Source organism: Thermobia domestica, chromosome 11, assembly GCF_964235325.1.
Source record: "Thermobia domestica chromosome 11, izTheDome1.hap1.1, whole genome shotgun sequence".
Taxonomy (NCBI): domain Eukaryota; kingdom Metazoa; phylum Arthropoda; class Insecta; order Zygentoma; family Lepismatidae; genus Thermobia; species Thermobia domestica.
In genome coordinates this window covers 266,491,425-266,512,056 of record NC_137464.1, presented here as the reverse complement: position 1 = coordinate 266,512,056, position 20,632 = coordinate 266,491,425, and the positions used below count along the sequence as shown (strand labels likewise).

Sequence of the window (20,632 nt, the reverse complement as noted above, 5' to 3'; positions counted from 1 at the left end):
GAAATGAAATGAAATCTTTGAGTTTTACGTCCCCCGGTTATGCCGGTTAGGCTAAAGGAGAAGGTGATGATGAGAGATGAGTGAAATGGTGGAATAAAGAAAGTGGGAGGAAACGGGAGAACCCCGAGAAAACCCACGAGCACGGTGTTTGTCCACCACAAAGTTCACTTGGCGGGGGCTGGGATCGAACCCGGGACCCCAAGCACCAGAGGTGAACGCTCTACCACTGAGCCACCGCGCCCCCCAGGAGATGGAACAGGGAGTCCTAGATGTACTTTATAGGACTTTCGCAAGGAATAGTAGCTGAAAATGCAATTAAAATTAGGATAACAAATTTCATTTTTACTTATATCCTCTTCTGTAAATTTACTTTAAATTATTTGTTACGTAGTAAACTGCTAAACATCGTTTATTTTCAAGAGACTGGAAAGTAAAAGGAAACTGGAAAACAAAATTGGAACAATAAATTTAAAAAAATATTGTCATCACTGCATTTAGAAATTCCCTTTTTTCGTAGTAAATGAAAGAGGTTATGACAGTTACATTAAAGGAAACCTTCCTAAAGCTTGTATTGGGTGGTGTCATATCCAGTGATCATACTGTTTTATCTAAAGAAGATAATGATAAATACAAGTAAATAATTTATAATTAGTTTTGTGTTTTGGATCTAACGATTATTACTACATAAGGGTTAAATAGAATGACGTTGGTTGACTAGGTTGACATGTATTATTTCTTTTTGCTTAGGGTTCTGCTTCGAGTAAGCCAGGCTTCGTGGCTCCTACTGAGACGCTGGAGAAATCACTGGAGACAAAGATCAACCCTGGATGGGGATTCGGCCAACACCAAGAGGAGTTCGCGGATGTTGCAGGGGAAGAACACACGGATGCTGAAGATAGGGCGGACAAAGAGGCAACAGACGGTACTATTTTTTAAATATAATCCTTCTCAATTATATAATTTATTATTAGTTTAATTCTAGTATATAAAGAGTAAACTAGTCACAGTCATTCCTTCTTTTAACAAACTAAAAGGGAATGTTGGCGATTGTCCATGATTTTCGACATTAAGTCCGCAATGGCTAATATCCATAATTACATTACAAAAGAAAAAAAAAGTTATAATACAATCCTGCACTTTTAATCAAGCATACAGTAGTAGTCCCCCCCGTATGTCCAGCCGAGTCAGCAAAAATTTTTGTGACGTCATAGGTCAAAGGTCAATGACCTTGGCCCGGGGTCAATGACCGAGGGGTACCTAGGACCACCCCCTCTAAATTTTGGCAGGGGTACCTTGGCCCACCCCTTAAATTTTGGCAGGGGTACATAGGACCACCCCCCTTAAATTTTGGAAATTACCAAATCTAAAAATTTGGTATGGTAGCCTAGGACCATAGTATGTACATCTATCAGTATTGGGGGTCTATGTCGTTCCCTTTCATGGGTAAAAAATTGCCAAAAAGTCAAATTTCGGGGGTTTTTGACCTAATTTATCCCCTTTGATGAGGTGTTATTACCTTATATAGTTATATGGGCGTATACAGGGGTTAATTCCCTTTCATAAGACATGGGTATATTAATGCACCCCTTGAAAAATTTGGGAGGGGTACCTTGGCCCACCCCTTCAATTTTGGAAATTGCCCAATTTCAACATGCGGTATCATAGTACAGGACCCTAATATGTATCATGATAAATTTGGGTGGTTTACCTCATTCCCTTCTAGGGGTACAAAATTGCCAAAAATATAAACGTAAGCAATACGTTGTACCACGTGTTTGGTTTTCGACCTAATTTATCTCCTTGGATGAGGTCCTATTACCTTATATGATTATATGGTGCTGTATAGGGCTCCATTACCTATCATAAGACATAGGTGCACCCCGGGAGGGGTACCTTGGCCCACCCCTTTAATTTTGGAAATTGCCCAATTTCAACATTGGGTATTATAGTATAGGACACTAATATAGATCACAACCACGTGTTTGGTATTTGGTACATTTTATCCCCCTTTGATGAGGTCCTATTACCTTATATGGTTATATGGTCATGTATAGGGGTCCATTATCTATCATAAGACATGGGTACATTGGTGCACCCCGGGAGGGGGTACTTTGGCCCACCCCTTAAATTTTGGAAATTGCCCAATTTAAACATTTGGTATTATAGTACAGGACCTCAATATGTATCATGATAAATTTGGATGGTCCACATCGTTCCCTTTTAGGGGTACAAAATTGTCAAAATATAAACGTTGTACCACGTGTTTGTTTTTTTTTTTGGTCCATTTTATCCCCTTTGATGTGATTCTATGATTACAGGGGTCCATATCCTATCATAAGATATGGGCACCCTTCTTAAATTTTGGCAATGGGGGTCCACTGAAATTGTCCAATTGAAGCATAATACAGGACCTCAATATGTTTCGGTGGTCCTATTACCAAATTTTTTTAGTACAACCACGTGTTCGGTTACTGACTCAATTAAGGTTATAAGGTATGGATGGGTATCCCCTTTCAATTTGGTAGGACCCTTCGGGTGTAGTACAGTCACGTGATCGATGATTTGGTTTTAATGCGCGACGAGGTCCCTGGTCAATGTTCTCTAGGAATTAGGTGGAAACTTTGTCCAGGGTTCTCGTCTTATATCGCACAGTTCTTTAGGAGAATCTGATAACGTTGTATATGGAATGGACAATAAAAACACATAAATAAGCATAAATTGTATTTTATTCATTTTCTGGTTTCTTCTTTTTCTTTCTTATTGACAATGTTTGTATATTGAGCTGGGTTTCTTCATTAGACCGCCTCCTCTTCTTGATTGTAATGATTTGTTTCCATGTTTTGCAGCATAGCACCCGTTTGCAAAGCTTCGTATTGTGAATTCTGTAAAAAAGAACGAGGAAAAAGATGATTAGTATAGAAATAGATGATGCTTAAACAAATACACTTACAATGATAAATATGATAAAATTACCTGGAAGGTATATTGCAACAGTCTACGATCATTAACCGTGGGTACTGTTGTGAACAAATATTGAATTTCACGCAGAGATTTTCCTTGGGCTTTACAGCACAAATAAAAATAAGCATAATAGCCACATACGGATGAACCAAGACTTTGCATTTGGCTATTATTATATTTATAGTACATACAATGAAGTTTTAAGAATGCAACATGTTGTGGTACATAAGGAGGAAGGCCATAGCTGTCAAAATATTCTCCAACACCGCGATGATCAATATAAATTGCAATCCAATGACTTCCTAGTTTTGTGGATGGATCTGTATTTACAATCATTGCCAGAGGAAGAGAAATCCGTGAGGGCAACTCATCGCTTGCAAATACCCCGGTAAAATGATTTCTGAATAATGGACTACCGTTTAAAGCACTAGCTAATTGTAATGTATTCAACATCGTGAATGGAAATGATACATAACGTATACGTACCTTGTAATTTAAAAGTCCAGGATAATGTTGCGCTGGTGGTCTATCTCTAGGAGTGAGGAAAACTCTCCATACACAATACAGTTTGCAGGTGCTGCTAATTTCTCTTGGAAATGAACTTCCAATCGGATGGCTCCATGTCGTTGTAAATTCCAATAGTGACAATCTCCAGCAGAAGAATCGGGAGTTAGGTCAAATACAAACAGTGTATATCCATTCTTGTAGTCGGCTCTTGAAATTGTATTTCCAGTATTGGTAAAATGTATGCCAGAGCCTGAGAACAATGTGTGGTACGATGAAATGTAGAGATTTTCTTCAAAGTTGGGTTGCAATGGTTTTGAAGGTACAGCTTTTCCATCCACGTACAATGTAAAGAAATTAATGTTTAGATGTTGAAATTCAAATGGATTGGTGGTAATAGTTCCACTGGATGCTTCATTCGATGTAAATCCTACAATAATACGATTTGGCAATGTTCCCATAAACAGGTTATCAATAGTTTTGGATTGTATATCCTTCGGGATGGTAAATGATTTCATTTGAACCCTTGTCAGAGGATACTTTGCCGGTGTAGATTGTAAAATTTTATTGTGTGCCAATTTAACACTAGGGCTGATGCTGACTTTTTTCACCTGCAACGATGCATCTAGAATATTGATTTTTGCATTGACACCACTTTCACCGGCCATGAGACAAAAGTTTGGCTTTGCAGGAATAAGTTTCACACGTAATTCCACTCCATGAATTAAAAATTTATCTTGATTAAAAATGTCACAATGAAGATGTCCAATCATATCGAATTTCATACTTTGTTTTGTCAGTTCATAGCGTTGTTGAAATCCTTTGTTCTCACTTGTGGTTGCGTTCATATGACCAGCCGTATCTTGAAACCACATTGCTGTTTGTAAATGTGTATTTTTAGCTCCATCACTATAATTGAGCAGTTTTTCCATGTACGAACGATATGGATGATTATGTGACGGAAATGAAATCAGTTTATTGTTCAAGTAGATTTGTACTTCACTAAACATAGCATTTAGAAAATCATTGACAGGTGCAATTGCTTTATCCGTATTGATGAAGGAGGAACCATCTGGTTTCACAATTTGTGCTTGGATGTACAATAAGGTTTGTGGCAAATCAATGTATTCATCACTGCTACCACTCACTACAAATTCTATTGGTGAATTTTCAGCTATTGAACTAATTGGTTTGTAGCCAATAATACGATTGTCCAGAACACTGGTTTGCGTGGGCAACGTTGAAAAAATGTCCAATTCACTTTTTACACATTCACAGGATTGATGATGTAAGAAAGCCATCGTTGAATTAATCAAAAATATCTGGTGACGATGCCAATGATCTCTTCTTCTTCTTATGTGATAATTTACGTCTCTTTGTAGGATTGATGGTGTTGTTGATCGTTGGAAGGTCAACCTCAAACTGAGAGCAGTCATCCCATTTTCGTTTATGATATCCACTTCCCAGCATAGTTTTCAACTTGTTTTTAGCTTTTTCTTGTAAATTCGATTTTGCCTCTTGCATCCGTTGATGAAACGATTCTTCCAGCGGTTGATTCGAGATCACAACGTCATTAATCATATTGGCACCTGATTTTAATAATTCTTTTCCCACAGTTTTAGCGCCTTGCTTCACAAGTGGTAACACTGAACGAAATAAGCCACCAAGGAAACTTCCAATGCCATGTCCTGCTTGATAGGGACTTCCCACATAGACGTTGCCGATACCGGATAACGCTTGTTTTTGGTAGTATTGCAAATACGGATCAGTCATGACGACGACGACGGAAATGTAGTTTTGTACACACCGTTCCAAAGGTGAATGGCATCCGATGACCTGTGCTATCCCTTATATCGATTTGTATTTGCTCAAAATTCATTTTTTCCACCGGAACATAATGTGCAGGATTAAAGATTTGTACTGCATGACTTCCAAAAGTATGATTCACAGGATCCATGTTGACAATTCGTAGCAAGGGTACCATTGTATCTCCAACAATGACAGATTCAATAATGTCACAATAGACGTACATTTGTGATGGTAAGCCTAATCGTACATCCGGTGTATATTGTCCCTTTTCCATATCTTTTAAATCACTTTTCGGGTCAAATCCAAGCATTAAACTAACACTTGGTGACAATTGTACAGAAGTATGGATTTCCTTTTTGGGATGTCTTATGAGGCATATATTATTAGTTGCGTCATGAGATATAAATAAATTGGTTTCTTTATGATGTATATTAATTGCATGAATAAGATCCCGTATATTGTTATAATAGCGTACAGGGATCGTTACAACCTTCCACGGTTCCTGATCATTACTACTTGATGATTTGTAATATATTTTATTGTTTTTACTGTTAATGTTCAGCAAAGAATGTGGATAATGAATCTCTACAATTGCCACATCCCATTTCTGGCGAAACTCTACACGTCGTTGTAATTTCGTAATATATGAAGTCAATGTATTTTCTGGAAAATAATCCATGGAACTATTACTGGGAAGTGTAACGTAAAAATCTTGATCAGGTTCCATTCTTCTTCTTCAATGAAGTTGCAGGGATCCACGAATTGAATGAGGAAGGATATCCTTTCCACTGGACGAGATACTCCTTTCTGCGACCTTTTGTTCTTGTACGTAATATTTTATCGATGAGGAACGTCGAAGGGAGCGGTACTGGTTGTAATTCTTCTCTGTAGAAAACACCATCGATAAGTTGATGATTTAAATCCTCTAGTCGATACACTGGTGGGTTTCTTGGTACAATGGCTTTTACTCTGAATATTTCCCAAGTCCAGTTCTCGAGGTAACCCTTGTCAAAGATACGTTTTGTTTTACTTATACGAACAGTATCACCAACAGATAAATCCGTATCTTGTTTTGAACGTTGTAGCTTTTTGTCGTATAAGTTATGCCACACCTCCAGTAAATTGTCCTGAGAAACGTTTGCAGGTGCCATTTTAATACTGGAATGCCGACTTTCATTGTATGCTTTTACAAGTAAAGGCAATACTTTGATGTAATTGTATGTTTGATATTTGGTAAAGTATTTCCACATACGATGTTTCAATGTCTGATTAAATCTTTCTGCGATGCTGGCTTTAATATCTGGATCCGTTGTTGTAACATGTTGCACGTTGTGTTTCCTGAGAAACTTTTGTACTGTCTTGTTGGTAAATTCAGTTCCTTGATCACTACGTAGTACAATTGGTTTCCTCTCCTGGAAAATCATTTCAAATGCATTCACTATATCCTCGGCACTTTTTGATTTTAGTGGTACAGCCCACCCGTACCGACTAAACACATCAATCACTGTAAGAATATAGCGGTAATTGTCATTATAGTTTTGAAGTGATTGTAAATCATTTAAATCACATTCCCATTGATCATCAATATTGTTGACAAGATAAAAATCTCTACGGAAACGACGACGTACAGGACGATGTAACGTGTAGGTAGGTTGTTTGTTTAACCAAAGTTTTATTTTGGCTAGAGGTATAGATTTTCCTGTGGCTTGCCATAATTTCTTTGCAGTAGAAAACGATGCAGGATGTGCTGGATTGTAATAAATGGATTTCAACTTTTTGTTCATGGTTTGTACGTTGACCATTGTGGAATGATACGTTTTCTTTTTGGTCGGACTTCTAAAACATCATCATCATCTTCTTCTTCTTCTTCTTCTCCGGAAGAAAATAATTCAGGTGCCGGTTTTGGTGGTGCAGATCCTTCAGATGCTGATGTACTATTATGCTTGACAATATAGTTTAATCTTCGTGGATTACCAATCAATTCTTGAGGTGTGTTTGACGATGCAAGGTAGTTGCAAAACAATTCCCAGCCTTGAGGATTAGAATGTTTCCTCGGTCGAGTCACATCGCACATTAAATCTACAATATTGGATCCATGTAGTTTATTATCGTTGATGTACACTGTTCCTTTATGATCCCACGTAATTGCGTCATCTTGTTTTAAACGACGGAATAGTAGTTCGGCTTTCTTACGATACATTTGTGGTATTGCGGCTAAAATTTCTTGTTTCGTGCTATCGTCAACATTCGGGACGTCACCATTAGGTTTCATTGATGTAATTGTAAGTGGTATTGGTTCTTCTTGTTTACGTATCACATAAAGATATTTCTGTAATATTCTATTGTACTGATTCCATTTTTCTTCATCACTTGGATACGATGTATTCAATATGGATTGCATTTCACGATCGAGATTAGATTCTCGATTTTCACTCACACGGGATGATGATGCATGCATTCGTTGAAGCATTTCTGGTGGGACTAAAACCATCTTCTTGCTATGTTCCATGATGTTTATTGTTTAAACAAAATACTGGATAACACACTTCCTACAATAGGTGCAAGTAATGCAGGTAAGAATCCTCCTTGTTGTACGGCTAAATGTTTCTTCTTTTTATCCAATGATTTTGTATTGCCTACGAGATAGCGGAGCGTGTTCTTGTAACGCTTTAATCTTGACTTCTGCGCACTTGTCAGTGGAACATTGCCTTTTAAGACATTATAACAACATTCACAAATACTATGAATTAATGAAGCGTCTGCATTGGCAATAATAGCTTTACGCAATCTTGGTTTAGCTTTGTGCAGAGCACGTAGCAGATCAGCGTGTTTCACTGTAGGAGACATCGTGACAGACTAAGTCATTCTTTTCACATGCACAATAATTTAAACATGTTTTGTTGGTACGTAAACATAATGATGCAAATCGTCGGGAAAAATATTTGTACGAAATCGCATTTCATCGGGTGTATCTTGTTTAAGATCCATCAGTAAATAACCATGTGGATTTCTTGTTGCGTCTGCATAACTTTCTTGTAGAAACAGTGGATGCTCAGGCATGATTTGATAACTCATATGCTTGATTTGTGACTTGTCACGTGGATTTTTAAACAACACCAAATACGAACAATTTAAACTCATATTTCTATTTGCTTTACTTTGATGAAATACATTTTGTGTTATAAAAATCACACTAATATTTCGATGATGTGATCCTTTTGTGAACATATCAACAATATCACTATTCACTTCTCGCATATGGTCATCAATAATAATCAAATGTGGTCCATCTTGAGGCTGAAAATCTTTCATTCGTGGAAGTCCTTCGTGAAATTCTACTGGAACTGGCATTGTTGCATACACGTCTTGCCATTCTGCATAATACCAGTATATCTTACGAAATTTTGCATTGATCATGGTTGGGAGATGTGACAGTAATCGCTTCACAAAATACGTTTTTCCACACCCACTAGGCCCTGCGAGAATACAGGTAAATGGATGTTTCCACTGTGTATCCATGATGAACACTAACACCTTGTTTCAAAACTGATGCGTATTTAAAGCGAGTACAAATTTTCTTTTTGTTTTAGTTTGTAAATTCTTGCACTCACTGGTGTGAAAAGGTTAAAACCGTTCATCTGTTTATCGAGTAGTTGAAAACCGTTTATTTGTTAATCGAATAGTTGAAAACCGTTTATTTGTTAATCGAATAGTTAAAAACCGGATAAAGTTTAACGGTTAACCGTGAAAGCTGATCACTGTTTGATTTAAATTCTATTTGAAAATTTTTCGTTTGAAATTTGTTTTGTAATTTTTGTTTCAAAAATTTTGTTTAAAAATTTTTTTTTGTTTCAAAATTTTTGTTTCAAATTTTGTTTAAAAATTTTTTCGTTTGAAATTTTTTTTGTTGAAAATTTGTGTTTTGAAATTTTTGTTTTCAAAATTTTGTTTGAAATTTTTTTCGTTTGAAAATTTTTAATTTTTTTGTTGCAAAATTTTTGTTTCGAAATTTTTGTTTTGAAATTTTTCGTTTCCAATTTTTTTTTGTTTAAATTTTTTGTTTCAAACTAAAAAACTTTTTGTTTGAAATTTAAGTTTAAAAAATGTTCGAATTTTTTGTTTAAAATTTTTTGTTTGAACATTTTTGTTTCGAAATTTTTTCGTTTCAATTTTTGTTTTCATTTTTTTTAGTTTCAAAAGTTGAAAAAAAAAGTTTTAAATGCCAAGAATCTTTCCTAGAGAACATTGACCAGGGACCTCGTCGCGCATTAAAACCAAATCATTGATCACGTGACTGTACTACACCCGAAGGGTCCTACCAAATTGAAAGGGGTATAATACCTTATCAAATAGGATACATTGAGTCAGTAACCGAACACGTGGTTGTACTTAAAAAAATTTGGTAATAGGACCACCGAAACATATTGAGGTCCTGTACTATGCTTCAATTGGACAATTTCAGTGGACCCCATTGCCAAAATTTAAGAAGGGTGCCCATATCTTATGATAGGATATGGACCCCTGTAATCATAGAATCACATCAAAGGGGATAAAATGGACCAAAAAAAAAAACAAACACGTGGTACAACGTTTATATTTTGACAATTTTGTACCCCTAAAAGGGAACGATATGGACCATCCAAATTTATCATGATACATATTGAGGACCTGTACTATAATACCAAATGTTTAAATTGGGCAATTTCCAAAATTTAAGGGGTGGGCCAAAGTACCCCCTCCCGGGGTGCACTAATGTACCCATGTCTTATGATAGATAATGGACCCCTATACATGACCATATAACCATATAAGGTAATAGGACCTCATCAAAGGGGGATAAAATGTACCAAATACCAAACACGTGGTTGTGATCTATATTAGTGTCCTATACTATAATACCAAATGTTGAAATTGGGCAATTTCCAAAATTAAAGGGGTGGGCCAAGGTACCCCTCCCGGGGTGCACCTATGTCTTATGATAGGTAATGGAGCCCTATACAGCACCATATAATCATATAAGGTAATAGGACCTCATCCAAGGAGATAAATTAGGTCGAAAACCAAACACGTGGTACAACGTATTGCTTACGTTTATATTTTTGGCAATTTTGTACCCCTAGAAGGGAATGAGGTAAACCACCCAAATTTATCATGATACATATTAGGGTCCTGTACTATGATACCGCATGTTGAAATTGGGCAATTTCCAAAATTGAAGGGGTGGGCCAAGGTACCCGTCCCAAATTTTTCAAGGGGTGCATTAATATACCCATGTCTTATGAAAGGGAATTAACCCCTGTATACGCCCATATAACTATATAGGGTAATAATACCTCATCAAAGGGGATAAATTAGGTCAAAAACCCCCGAAATTTGACTTTTTGGCAATTTTTTACCCATGAAAGGGAACGACATAGACCCCCAATACTGATAGATGTACATACTATGGTCCTAGGCTACCACACCCAATTTTTAAATTTGGCAATTTCCAAAATTTAAGGGGGGTGGTCCTATGTACCCCTGCCAAAATTTAGGGGGTGGGCCAAGGTACCCCTGCCAAAATTTAGAGGGGGTGGTCCTAGGTACCCCTAGGACATTGACCCAGGGCTAAGGTCATTGACCTTTGACCTATGACGTCACAAAAATTTTTGCTGACTCGGCTGGACATACGGGGGGGACTACTACTCATACTACCCAATCTGACAGGGTAAAATACCTATACACTGTAAATTAACGCTATAGTGCAGTAAATGCAACGCTTTTAGTTTAAGATCAAATGTATCATGGACGGTAAAAAGGTATTCTTTCGTACAGAGCACGACTTCCAGAGTGAATCGTCTGGTCCAGAATTTGTCCCTTGCTTCCGGAATCCAGTAAATCGAGGAATTGTTGTAATAAGTAATGAGTAGCATTAGAATAAGATGGTATAGTGTAACTAGAATAACTCTTATTTTCGTTTCTTCTTGTGATTCGAAAGCGTTAGGAAATTTCTCTTAACTTTTAGGTATAATGAAGGAATGTCAGTGCTAGTATGAAAAGCAGGCGCAGTGGGGCGGTGGTAGCGCTTACGTGTGGCATGTGGGGTTCCTCGTTTGATCCTAGCTCCAACCAAGACGGCGACAAACACTGTGTGCATGCGTTTTCTCGGGATTCTCCCTTAGCTTTCGTGCATAATCGTGGAGAAAGAATTACGTATGCTACAGAATATTATCTGCGATATTTTTAGCGTTGGAGGAAAGAAAATGTAGAAACACAAGTTTTTCATCGATCTATAGATATCATTGAGCTATACCAAATGTATACGAGGTGTGTTCAAAAAGTATCGAACCTTTTTTTCCGGCGTAAACCAATAAAGCGCCGAAGACTTTCTTCAGTGTAGATGTAGACCGGACACTACACTCATACGCAGTCATGAATTTTTCCCACCTGCAAAAAGCGTGACTCGTTGGCAGTCGGCCAACGACTGAAGACGGAGTGTATTGAGCGGCCGTCGGATTTCAGTTTTTTGCAAAATGATAGAAAAACTTGAGCAGCGATATTGCATCAAATTCTTTCCAAAACCTTAGCGATACCGAAGCGGAAATCATTCGATCCAATTGGTACATTCAATTTTGAACGAGGATTTGGGGATGAAGAGTGTATCTGCGAAAATTGATTCACGCTTTCATGACAAACATGACATTCTTTTTTGTCGCCAAATTCCCTACTCACTCGACATGGCTCCGTGTGACTTTTGGTTATTTCCCAAGCTGAAAATACCACTAAAAGGGACTCGATTTGAGTCAAGAGAACATATGATGCGGAATACGACAGCACGATTGTTCACCATTCCAAAAACTGCGTTCCAGAAGTGTTTCTAACAATGGCGGGAGTACTGGGAGAAGTGTGTGCATTACCAAGGAGACTACTTTCACGGGGTTTGGTGTTTCGGATTCCCAAATCAATAAATGTATTTTTGCCAACTAAAGATTTGATACTTTTTGAACACACTTCGTATGTGTCAGTATAAAAGCCCTTGAATAGTTTTCGAGATCGATTAAAACTTTTTTGTTTTAAGCTTGATGCTGTACAAGGACCTACCAGTCAATCTGTTTATCATGGCCCCTACAAGAAGATTATACATGGTGTGGTTAATGCGGTAAAGTTAAAAAAAATTAAGATTAACCTTTAAACAAAGATGAGATATGTATGGTATCAGTTGATAGTACATACTGATTAGGATTAGATTTCTGGGCTTTCGACATCTGTGGTCATCATAGTCCGTCACGTTATGAGAGATGACGGTCGTCAGCGGTCACACTATCCAAGGAAAGGAAAGGGAAGAAAGGAAGCGGCCGGACTTGTATGTTAGGTATCATCCCGACAATTGTCTGGCGTGAATGAGGAAAACCCCATTCAGGATGGCTGGCCTGAAAAAGCTCTTACACTTTTCCGACCGATAGTACATATCGAGCTGAACAAAATAACATAAACACTATTCGGCTCACAGTAAACTCTAAACTGCGATAAACAAAGCCACGTGAAATTAAATCTCGCTGATTTGCTGTTGTCCTACCAACGCTTGTACTCCTCCGCAAAATAGTTCATGTGATTGCATTATTATTTTTACTATGAAGCTTCATATAAAACTGCTATATTATTATAAATGACAAAAATATAATACGGATTATCTAACAATACTGCAATCGAGCCTGGCTAATGAAACAATAGAAATAAACAGTAAGCATGCGCAGTAATTATGGCGCCAACTCAACTGTGGACGGGTGTTCTGCTTTTAAAGTCTGAAAGATGACTGGCATGAATCCCAGTTCCGCGAGTGTTGTGGTGAAACACCAAGAAGGCAAACCTCTACTCGCTAAGCAACAATTGTTTACGAGTGAAATTCAAATATATATATATATATATATATATATATATATATATATATATATTTAATCTTTCGAGTTTCTTTTCTTTCTTTTCTGCTGCTGCTGTAAGTATCTGGACAACACGAGACAGTAGTGTCAAAATGCACGTGTATAATTTGCTCCTCCCCGTGGGGAGTGGGAGTGATACATCACTAGCCAATCGTATTTGTGACAAGCGGAAGGATAAAAATATTTTGTTTATCGGAGTTTGAGCTTACGCTGAACAATGTATAGTTGTGAGTAATTTCTGATGGGTAGTATTCGAGGAAATGGAGAAAAATTAATTTTTATGGCACTTAAAAGGTAGGTCGTTCGCTGCCAGTCTCATGCTGTTGATAGTTTTCATTCTGCTCGATTTTGTTTATTTACTAGCGTCAGTTATCCGCTTCAGTCAGTTACTTTTTACTATTAATGAATTGCTTTCTAATAGACGATATGTTTATTTTTTCTTAAAAATTAAATATTACTATTGTAGGTTGAATTCGGATTTAAACGGCATCTAAAGTGTCATAGTTCATCTCAGCAACCCCGAAAATTATGAATTCAACACTAACATCGGTCATTTTCGATCATTTTTATATATCCCCCTCCTCCCCCTCCCTAAGTTCCAACATCAAAGTGAAATGATAAAAATATTGCCCGACCCGAATGTCATCTATGTCGCAGATTTTATGGAGATCGGTGGCCTGGTTCGAGAGTTAAGTTTTATTTATTTTATATACATATATCATCTCCCCTACGTTCTACCGTCAAAGTAAAATGATAAAAACTATCTCAGGCCCGAACCCCATCTTATATGGCAAATTTGATCCAGATCTTACTCGTGGTTCAAGAGATATTAAGTTTTATATTTGGTCTAGGAATTAATTCGTGCGGGTGGACAAGAGATGGCGCAACGAACGGAGCGTCCCACAGTTCCGTGTATCCACACATGTGTTGCAAACCCCTGTCATCGCGTATCGTTCGTAGTATAGGGCAGTGGATTAAAGCGTCAACAACACCAGTTTGTAGTTAAGTGAACATGGCGCAATTTGTGCCTGATAAAGTGTTTTTGCGGGGTGTCCTGCTGCATTACTTTAACATGACGAAAAGTGCGACTGAAAGTCATCGTATTTTGGTGGAAGTGTATGGTGACCATGCTCTAGCTGAGCGAACGTGTCAGAAGTGGTTTGCACGGTTTAGAAGTGGTGATTTCGGCTTGGCAGACCAAGAGCGAGCTGGACAGCCAAAAAAATTTCAAGACGAAGAATTGACAGCATTGCTCGAGCAGGATTCGTGTCAAACGCAGGAACAACTTGCAGCAGCATTAGGCGTTGATCAAACAACAGTCTCCAAACGCTTGAAAGCCATGGGAATGATTCAAAAGATGTCACATTGGGTTCCACATGAATTGAAAGACAGAGACGTTGAAAGACGAAAAACCATTTGCGAATTGCTGCTTCAACGACAGAGCAGAAAGGGGTTTCTGCATCGAATTATTACGGGTGATGAGAAGTGGATCCATTACGAGAACCCTAAACGAAAAAAGACCTAGGTGAACCAGGTCCATCACAACCAAAACGAGATATTCACTGTGCAAAGGTTATGCTGTGCATATGGTGGGATATGAAAGGTGTGGTGTACTATGAGCTGCTGCAACCGGGTGAAACTATGAATGGAGAACGTTATCGACGACAATTAATGCGTTTGAAGCAAGCTCTGGCCAGAACACGACCAGAATGGGAGAACAGACATGATAAACTTATTGTTCAACATGATAACGCTCGCCCACATGTCGCAAAACCGGTCAAAACCTATTTAGAAAATGTCGGATGGGAAGTTTTACCCCACCCGCCGTATTCACCAGACGTTGCTCCTTCGGACTACTACTTGTTCGATTGCATGAACAACGATTTGATTGGACAGCGGTTTACTTCTTCAGAAGATATCGAAACATGGGTCTCTGACTGGATCGCTTCCAAGGATGAGGACTTCTTTCGCCACGGAATCCGTACATTGCCTGACAGATGGGCGAAAGTGGTGGCTAGCGATGGACAATATTTTTCTTAAGGTATTTATGTATTTTGTGTTTGTACTACAGCTTCAATGTGTGCGTACCAACCGCACGAATTAATTCCTAGACCAAATATATATATAATATCTTTCCTCCCCCCGTGTTGTACCGTGAAAATGAAATGATAAGAACAGTCTCAGTCCCGAACCTCATCTATGTTGAAAATTTGATCGAGATCGGTGAGGTGGTTCAACAGTTATTAAGTTAAAAACGTAGTCACTTTCATTTATATATATATAAGAAGTATATACTATTATTTTTAATTTCTCCTAACAGTGGTGCACAGAATACTTCTATCATCAACTGTGTTTTCTTCCTGGGTCACGCTGGCTTAGTGGTAGAGGGCTAACCCGTATGCGACGGGTTACTGGTTCGATGCTGGGCTATGCAAGCTTGTGGTGAACATCGTGTCCGTTCTTCTGTTTCCTCACACATTCCCATTCCACCATTATTTCATAAATGATTCACTTTCATTAATCATCCATCTCCTTTAGCCTACCACGGCATAAATGTGGGACGTAAATCGAGAAATTTTATTTTTCCCGATGCTGTTGCCGCTGTGTCTTAGGTATGTGTATTCCGTGGTTTAGGGAATATTTTGTTCTGCATTTACTGAATATTCGGTAGTCAGGGCTATCACCTTTTTCCTAGATTAGAATTTAAAGGTACGGTAAAGTAATGGAATGGAGAAGTTTGAAACTGTACGTTAAATATGTAACTGAGCACTAGGAAAGTATTTTTTTTTTTTAATGCAAACACAGTGATGTGACATTTTGATATCCTTGTACTGCCCTTATAAATTAACGAAAGTCTTCAAGGAACTTCCGTACATAGTCCTCAGGACTTCAGGTGCGGCCTGAGGATGACATTAGCCTGAATGTTGAAATGATAACCGTTATTGCATAAATTAAAAGGCACATTTGATAAATAAATTACTATGTTTAATCTATAGATATCTTACTCAAAATGTTAATCAACCATCTTTTCCTATTCTCTTTACCGTCTGTCTCTCATTTTTCCTCTTCTTCCATGACATTTAGTATCTTAAGTGAGTGAGGAGATCTTTATAAGGTACCTCAGCTATCGATCGCAAGTATCGCTCAGCTTTTCCGTATAATATCGAATCCCAGGTTTAGTATCTAAGTTCCAAACTTATAATACTTTTTTAACGTTTAACTTTTGGAAGGAGTAGATCCCACTTTTGAATGAAATAACTTGATCTGTTACTGCAGGTGATGTGAAAGCAGCCAGTACATCGGAGGAAGCGAGTCATGCACCGGAGGATTCTCTGGTTTCTAGTGATACCAATACGAACATCACAGACGAAGAAAAAGAACAGCGTTTGGCAATGGAGACAAGTGCAAGTCCTTCGCTGGCGAACCGGCCTTTCCTTGAAGCCATATTCAACGCTTTAGAATGCTCAGAAAACGATTACGCTGCCTTGTTTGCTTTGTGCTTACTCTATGCCTTAGGACATAATCAAGGTATGTGTCCTTTCAGTAAATTTAGTACATTCATTAAGGATAGCCTTTATATATGGATGCAGTATATTTTGATAGCAGAATGTGGAATAATGTTCTGTACTTACTTCCTGTTGGAACTAGTTGGAACAAATAAAAGTAACTTTGTTTTATATTGATTACGATAACTTTTTGTTAATTAAAGCTACAGAAATGTTTCAAATAGATACGCAGATAAACTACGAATCCACTGTTTGATTATAAGTCAAGGGATCAAAATTGATAATGCCTTACATGCCGTTACTTACAAGCTGCTGCCATTGGTAATCCTCTCGTTAGTTATGTCATCGAAAGTAAATCCAATCTTCTGCAAATCCAGAAACTACCGATTTTTGTCTTCGGAGAGGCTATACAGTAAACCTCCGGGAAATAGACGCTAGAGCCACTACATACATGCATAAATAAGATGCCGTGTTGCTTTGGAGAAGGCTCATACAGGAGTAGAAAGCCGTGTATTCAATCCTAAGTTGACATGTATATTGAACTACCACCCACATTTTTATGATGTATTGATGATTCTTTGTCTGAACTCCCATTAATAGCTTCATTTAAATGTAACTAAAAACAATATAGTAGTGAGTATCTATACTTACGTTATATGTATAAATACGTATAAAATGGGACGAGCTTTTCGATTTTAATTAAAAAGTAAAATAATTCACGTTTTCTGTTTTTGTGCATTTTTCTGCCATAAAAAAGCCCCAGATTGAATGTAAAAGTTCATAAACAGTCAACATAATAAGAAATTACGTTGTTTTAGAAGGAAAAATGAATTAGTTCCTGGAGCTCAAAAATGAAATTATAAAGGGAGTGCTTGTTTGTCCAAAACGTAGGCTGAGAGCAAGTAGCTTGATGCATTCTTAAAATGTCCGTAACAGCATAGACCCTACTGAATAGTAGTGTGCTTTTGTAGAATCATGTTCTGTAATGGTAACCACCTTATTATTTATGAAGATAGCTAAGAGGGTCTTTTGCTCCCAGTATTACTAGTAATTCACTGCCGGTCACTGTGTCACATATTTTACATGTGTTCTAATGTTAAAGTGATGTTACAGAGGATTCTGGTATGAATGATACCACAGTGCGCTGTGTTTTTAATAAGAGATCTTATTATTCTTGTCACTTGTAATCACATGTGTGAACAACTTTTTATGAGGTCTCAGCCTTGGTGGGGGAGGGAGCAAATATGTTAGTTCACTATTCTACCTCAAGACAGTTTGTAGCCCACTTACTCTAAAGTAGCTATATGGGGCTGCCAAGCCAGTTAGACCGGGTAGGGCAGCCACTACCTTTCTTCTGTGATTCAAACTAGAGAAACAGGTTGGGAATTGTAGTTATTGATTCATTAACGTCAATTAATACTCCTCTGATATAAAGCACTCTTTACCTCCTACAGTGTTAAGGAGCTAGAAACTTCACAGAGATTATTTCATTATTGATACAGTTCAATAAATTATAAATGTTACCAATTATTCTTACATATTAAAAAAAAAAAAAATCATGTGATTCATAAAATGACTTCTTCTAGCTCACAAAGCGGAAGTTCAGCAGGAAGGGGGGAGGAAGAAAAAAATAAAAACCTAAATAGTAACATCAAATATTATTTTTTTTGCATAATAATTATATTTTTTTATCGTATTAATAAATGCAACTTTCATAAAACAAAGTACACATTTTAAAAAGATATAGTACTTTAGATAGGTCTGTAATTAATTGTACTTTTAAATGTTTCCTAAGATATAACTTCTGCAACATTTGTTACTTAAAATATCAAATAAACATGTCAATAAAAATTAACCATCAGCGTAATGGCTTTTATATAACCGAAGTTTTAAAGCATAATTCGATAAAATTAAAAGAAAAAAGCATTCTGGTATTGATTAATCTGATAGAGTATTCTGTTATTCAAAACTTATAGTAGCTTAAGAGTTGACAATTGATCCTTTTCATATTAAGAAATATTATGAAAATGATGCAGTGGCGCATAAATTCCATAGAATGGTCGTACGTAGCACAGTGAGGAAAGCTCATGTTTGGATTTACGTCTGAACTATTGTTGACAGTGGAAGTTTTTTTCTAGTTTAGATTTATCTTTTTAAATTATAGTACTAAAAAAACACATATGAAACGAAGAACTTAATCATCCAGTTATGTAATTGTGGTAATTTTTTAAGATAATAATAGATTTTAAAACCCATTGTGTCTTTCAGCATGCTTTTTTTTCTTAAAGTTTGAATGCCTATTGTAGCTGATTCCATTTTGAATTTTTCAACAGTTTTAAATAAATACCTCCAGATCCCCTACGTTTGCAGTGTTCTTAAGATTATTTCCCTTGATTTGCTAATTTAGCGTAGAATGATAATATAATCAGCATGTATATAGTCGTTGTGTTTATTATTATTATGTGAATGGTATTTTGTTATTTTCTTAATTTTCATGTTATGCATTTCGATTTTTCCCTTTCATGCGTCCTGGTGCAAATAGATGGTAGGCATTAGCTTATATTGATCTAGTTAATAAAAGTTTTTGAGTTCTATATTTTTAGTGCTTGTTAGCGTTCTCAAGATTTTTCACAAGCCTGCACGTTATTCTGCGAAGCAAAGTATACGGGGTCTTCCGCAAGTGTTTTGTTGAATATAAACTTGGGACACTAGTGTGTTTGAAATCAGTCCAGTGTGGTTATTAAAAGTTAGTGTTTTCCGAAGTTGCATTGTGAATGTTAAAATGACAGCTTCGTTGAAGGCCATAGGTCTTTTTAATTTATTTCCTTTGATAGAATGTTTTCCGATTATCTTCATCGGTTGCCCTTGCGTGACCTTCAGTTGTTACCGTTCAAGCAAAAACAAAATACGTGATGCAGATTTAAGCTAGGCTGCCATACTTCAAGAATCTTGTAGCTCTCATTAAAAAATCTTGCAACCCCATTCTTCTATTTATTGTTTAAATAGTACAACTTTCTGAAAGCAAGAAAGATATCTCAACTAGGGATGGCCAGAACCGGTTCCTGTTGGAACCGGTTTTCGGGTCTGAACTGATCCGGTTCTAGAAGATCCGGTTCCGGAACCGTTTTTTCGGATCTAGGTCTGGAACCAGTTTTTCGGATCCAGGCCTGGAACCGGTTCTTCGGATCCAGGTCTAAAACCGGATCTCGAGATCCGGTTCTGGAACCGGGTGTTCGAATCCAGGTCTGGAACCGAAACTTTGAGACGATCCCTACGCTAAACCCGAGCTGCTGGAAGGCTGTGAACAGTGTGCTAGATGAAATGGTGGAAGCGACATGCAGGCGCCCAGGTGGCGGCCGCTTGTCTCATTTGGCTAAATAAACTGGGTAACTGGCAAACTCAATGGTTAAACAGGCAAACTGGCCAACTCATTTGGTTAAACACCCACTGGTGGCCCCAAATTTTTTTCTGGGGGCACAAGAGAGTCTGGGCGGGGAGGGCACAAGCGCATGGTCCTCTTTGCAGTGTTTTGAAGGTGAAATTTGTGCCTCCTTTACGGGTCTTTGAGGGCTTTCGGATCCACGTCTGGAACCGGTTCCTAAGATCCGGTTCTGGAACCGGGTTTTCGGATCCAAGTCTAGAACCGGTTCTGAAAACAGGATCTCCAAGAACCGGTTCCGACGGAACCGGAACTTTGTGGCCATCCCTAATCTCAACCCATGCAGCACTGCACTCTAATGGACAAATTATAACGTTTACTCCATAGGATCGTAATCCAAGGAGAGCAAACATTATATTAGATAGTCGTAAATAGGATGTTTGCTCGAGCGTTGACGATGAAACAAGTTATTATAAGTAATAGCTCCTTTCAACGCCAACTACACATAAGCAAAGATCCTAAACACAACCTTAAATATGCTTACACCCCAAAGATTC

General features: G+C 37.6%; 1 protein-coding gene across 5 annotated transcripts in view; it reads left to right on the top strand.

The window, feature by feature from the left end:
* ema (C-type lectin domain containing ema) overlaps positions 1 to 20,632 on the top strand; it is a 92,850-nt gene that overhangs the window by 22,953 nt on the left and 49,265 nt on the right. For all 5 annotated transcript variants that reach the window (XM_081732298.1, XM_081732300.1, XM_081732301.1 and 2 more), the window contains 2 exons: positions 748 to 922; positions 16,467 to 16,718. In XM_081732298.1, the coding sequence (XP_081588424.1) occupies positions 748 to 922; positions 16,467 to 16,718 (427 nt within the window). The remainder of the gene's footprint in view (positions 1 to 747; positions 923 to 16,466; positions 16,719 to 20,632) is intronic.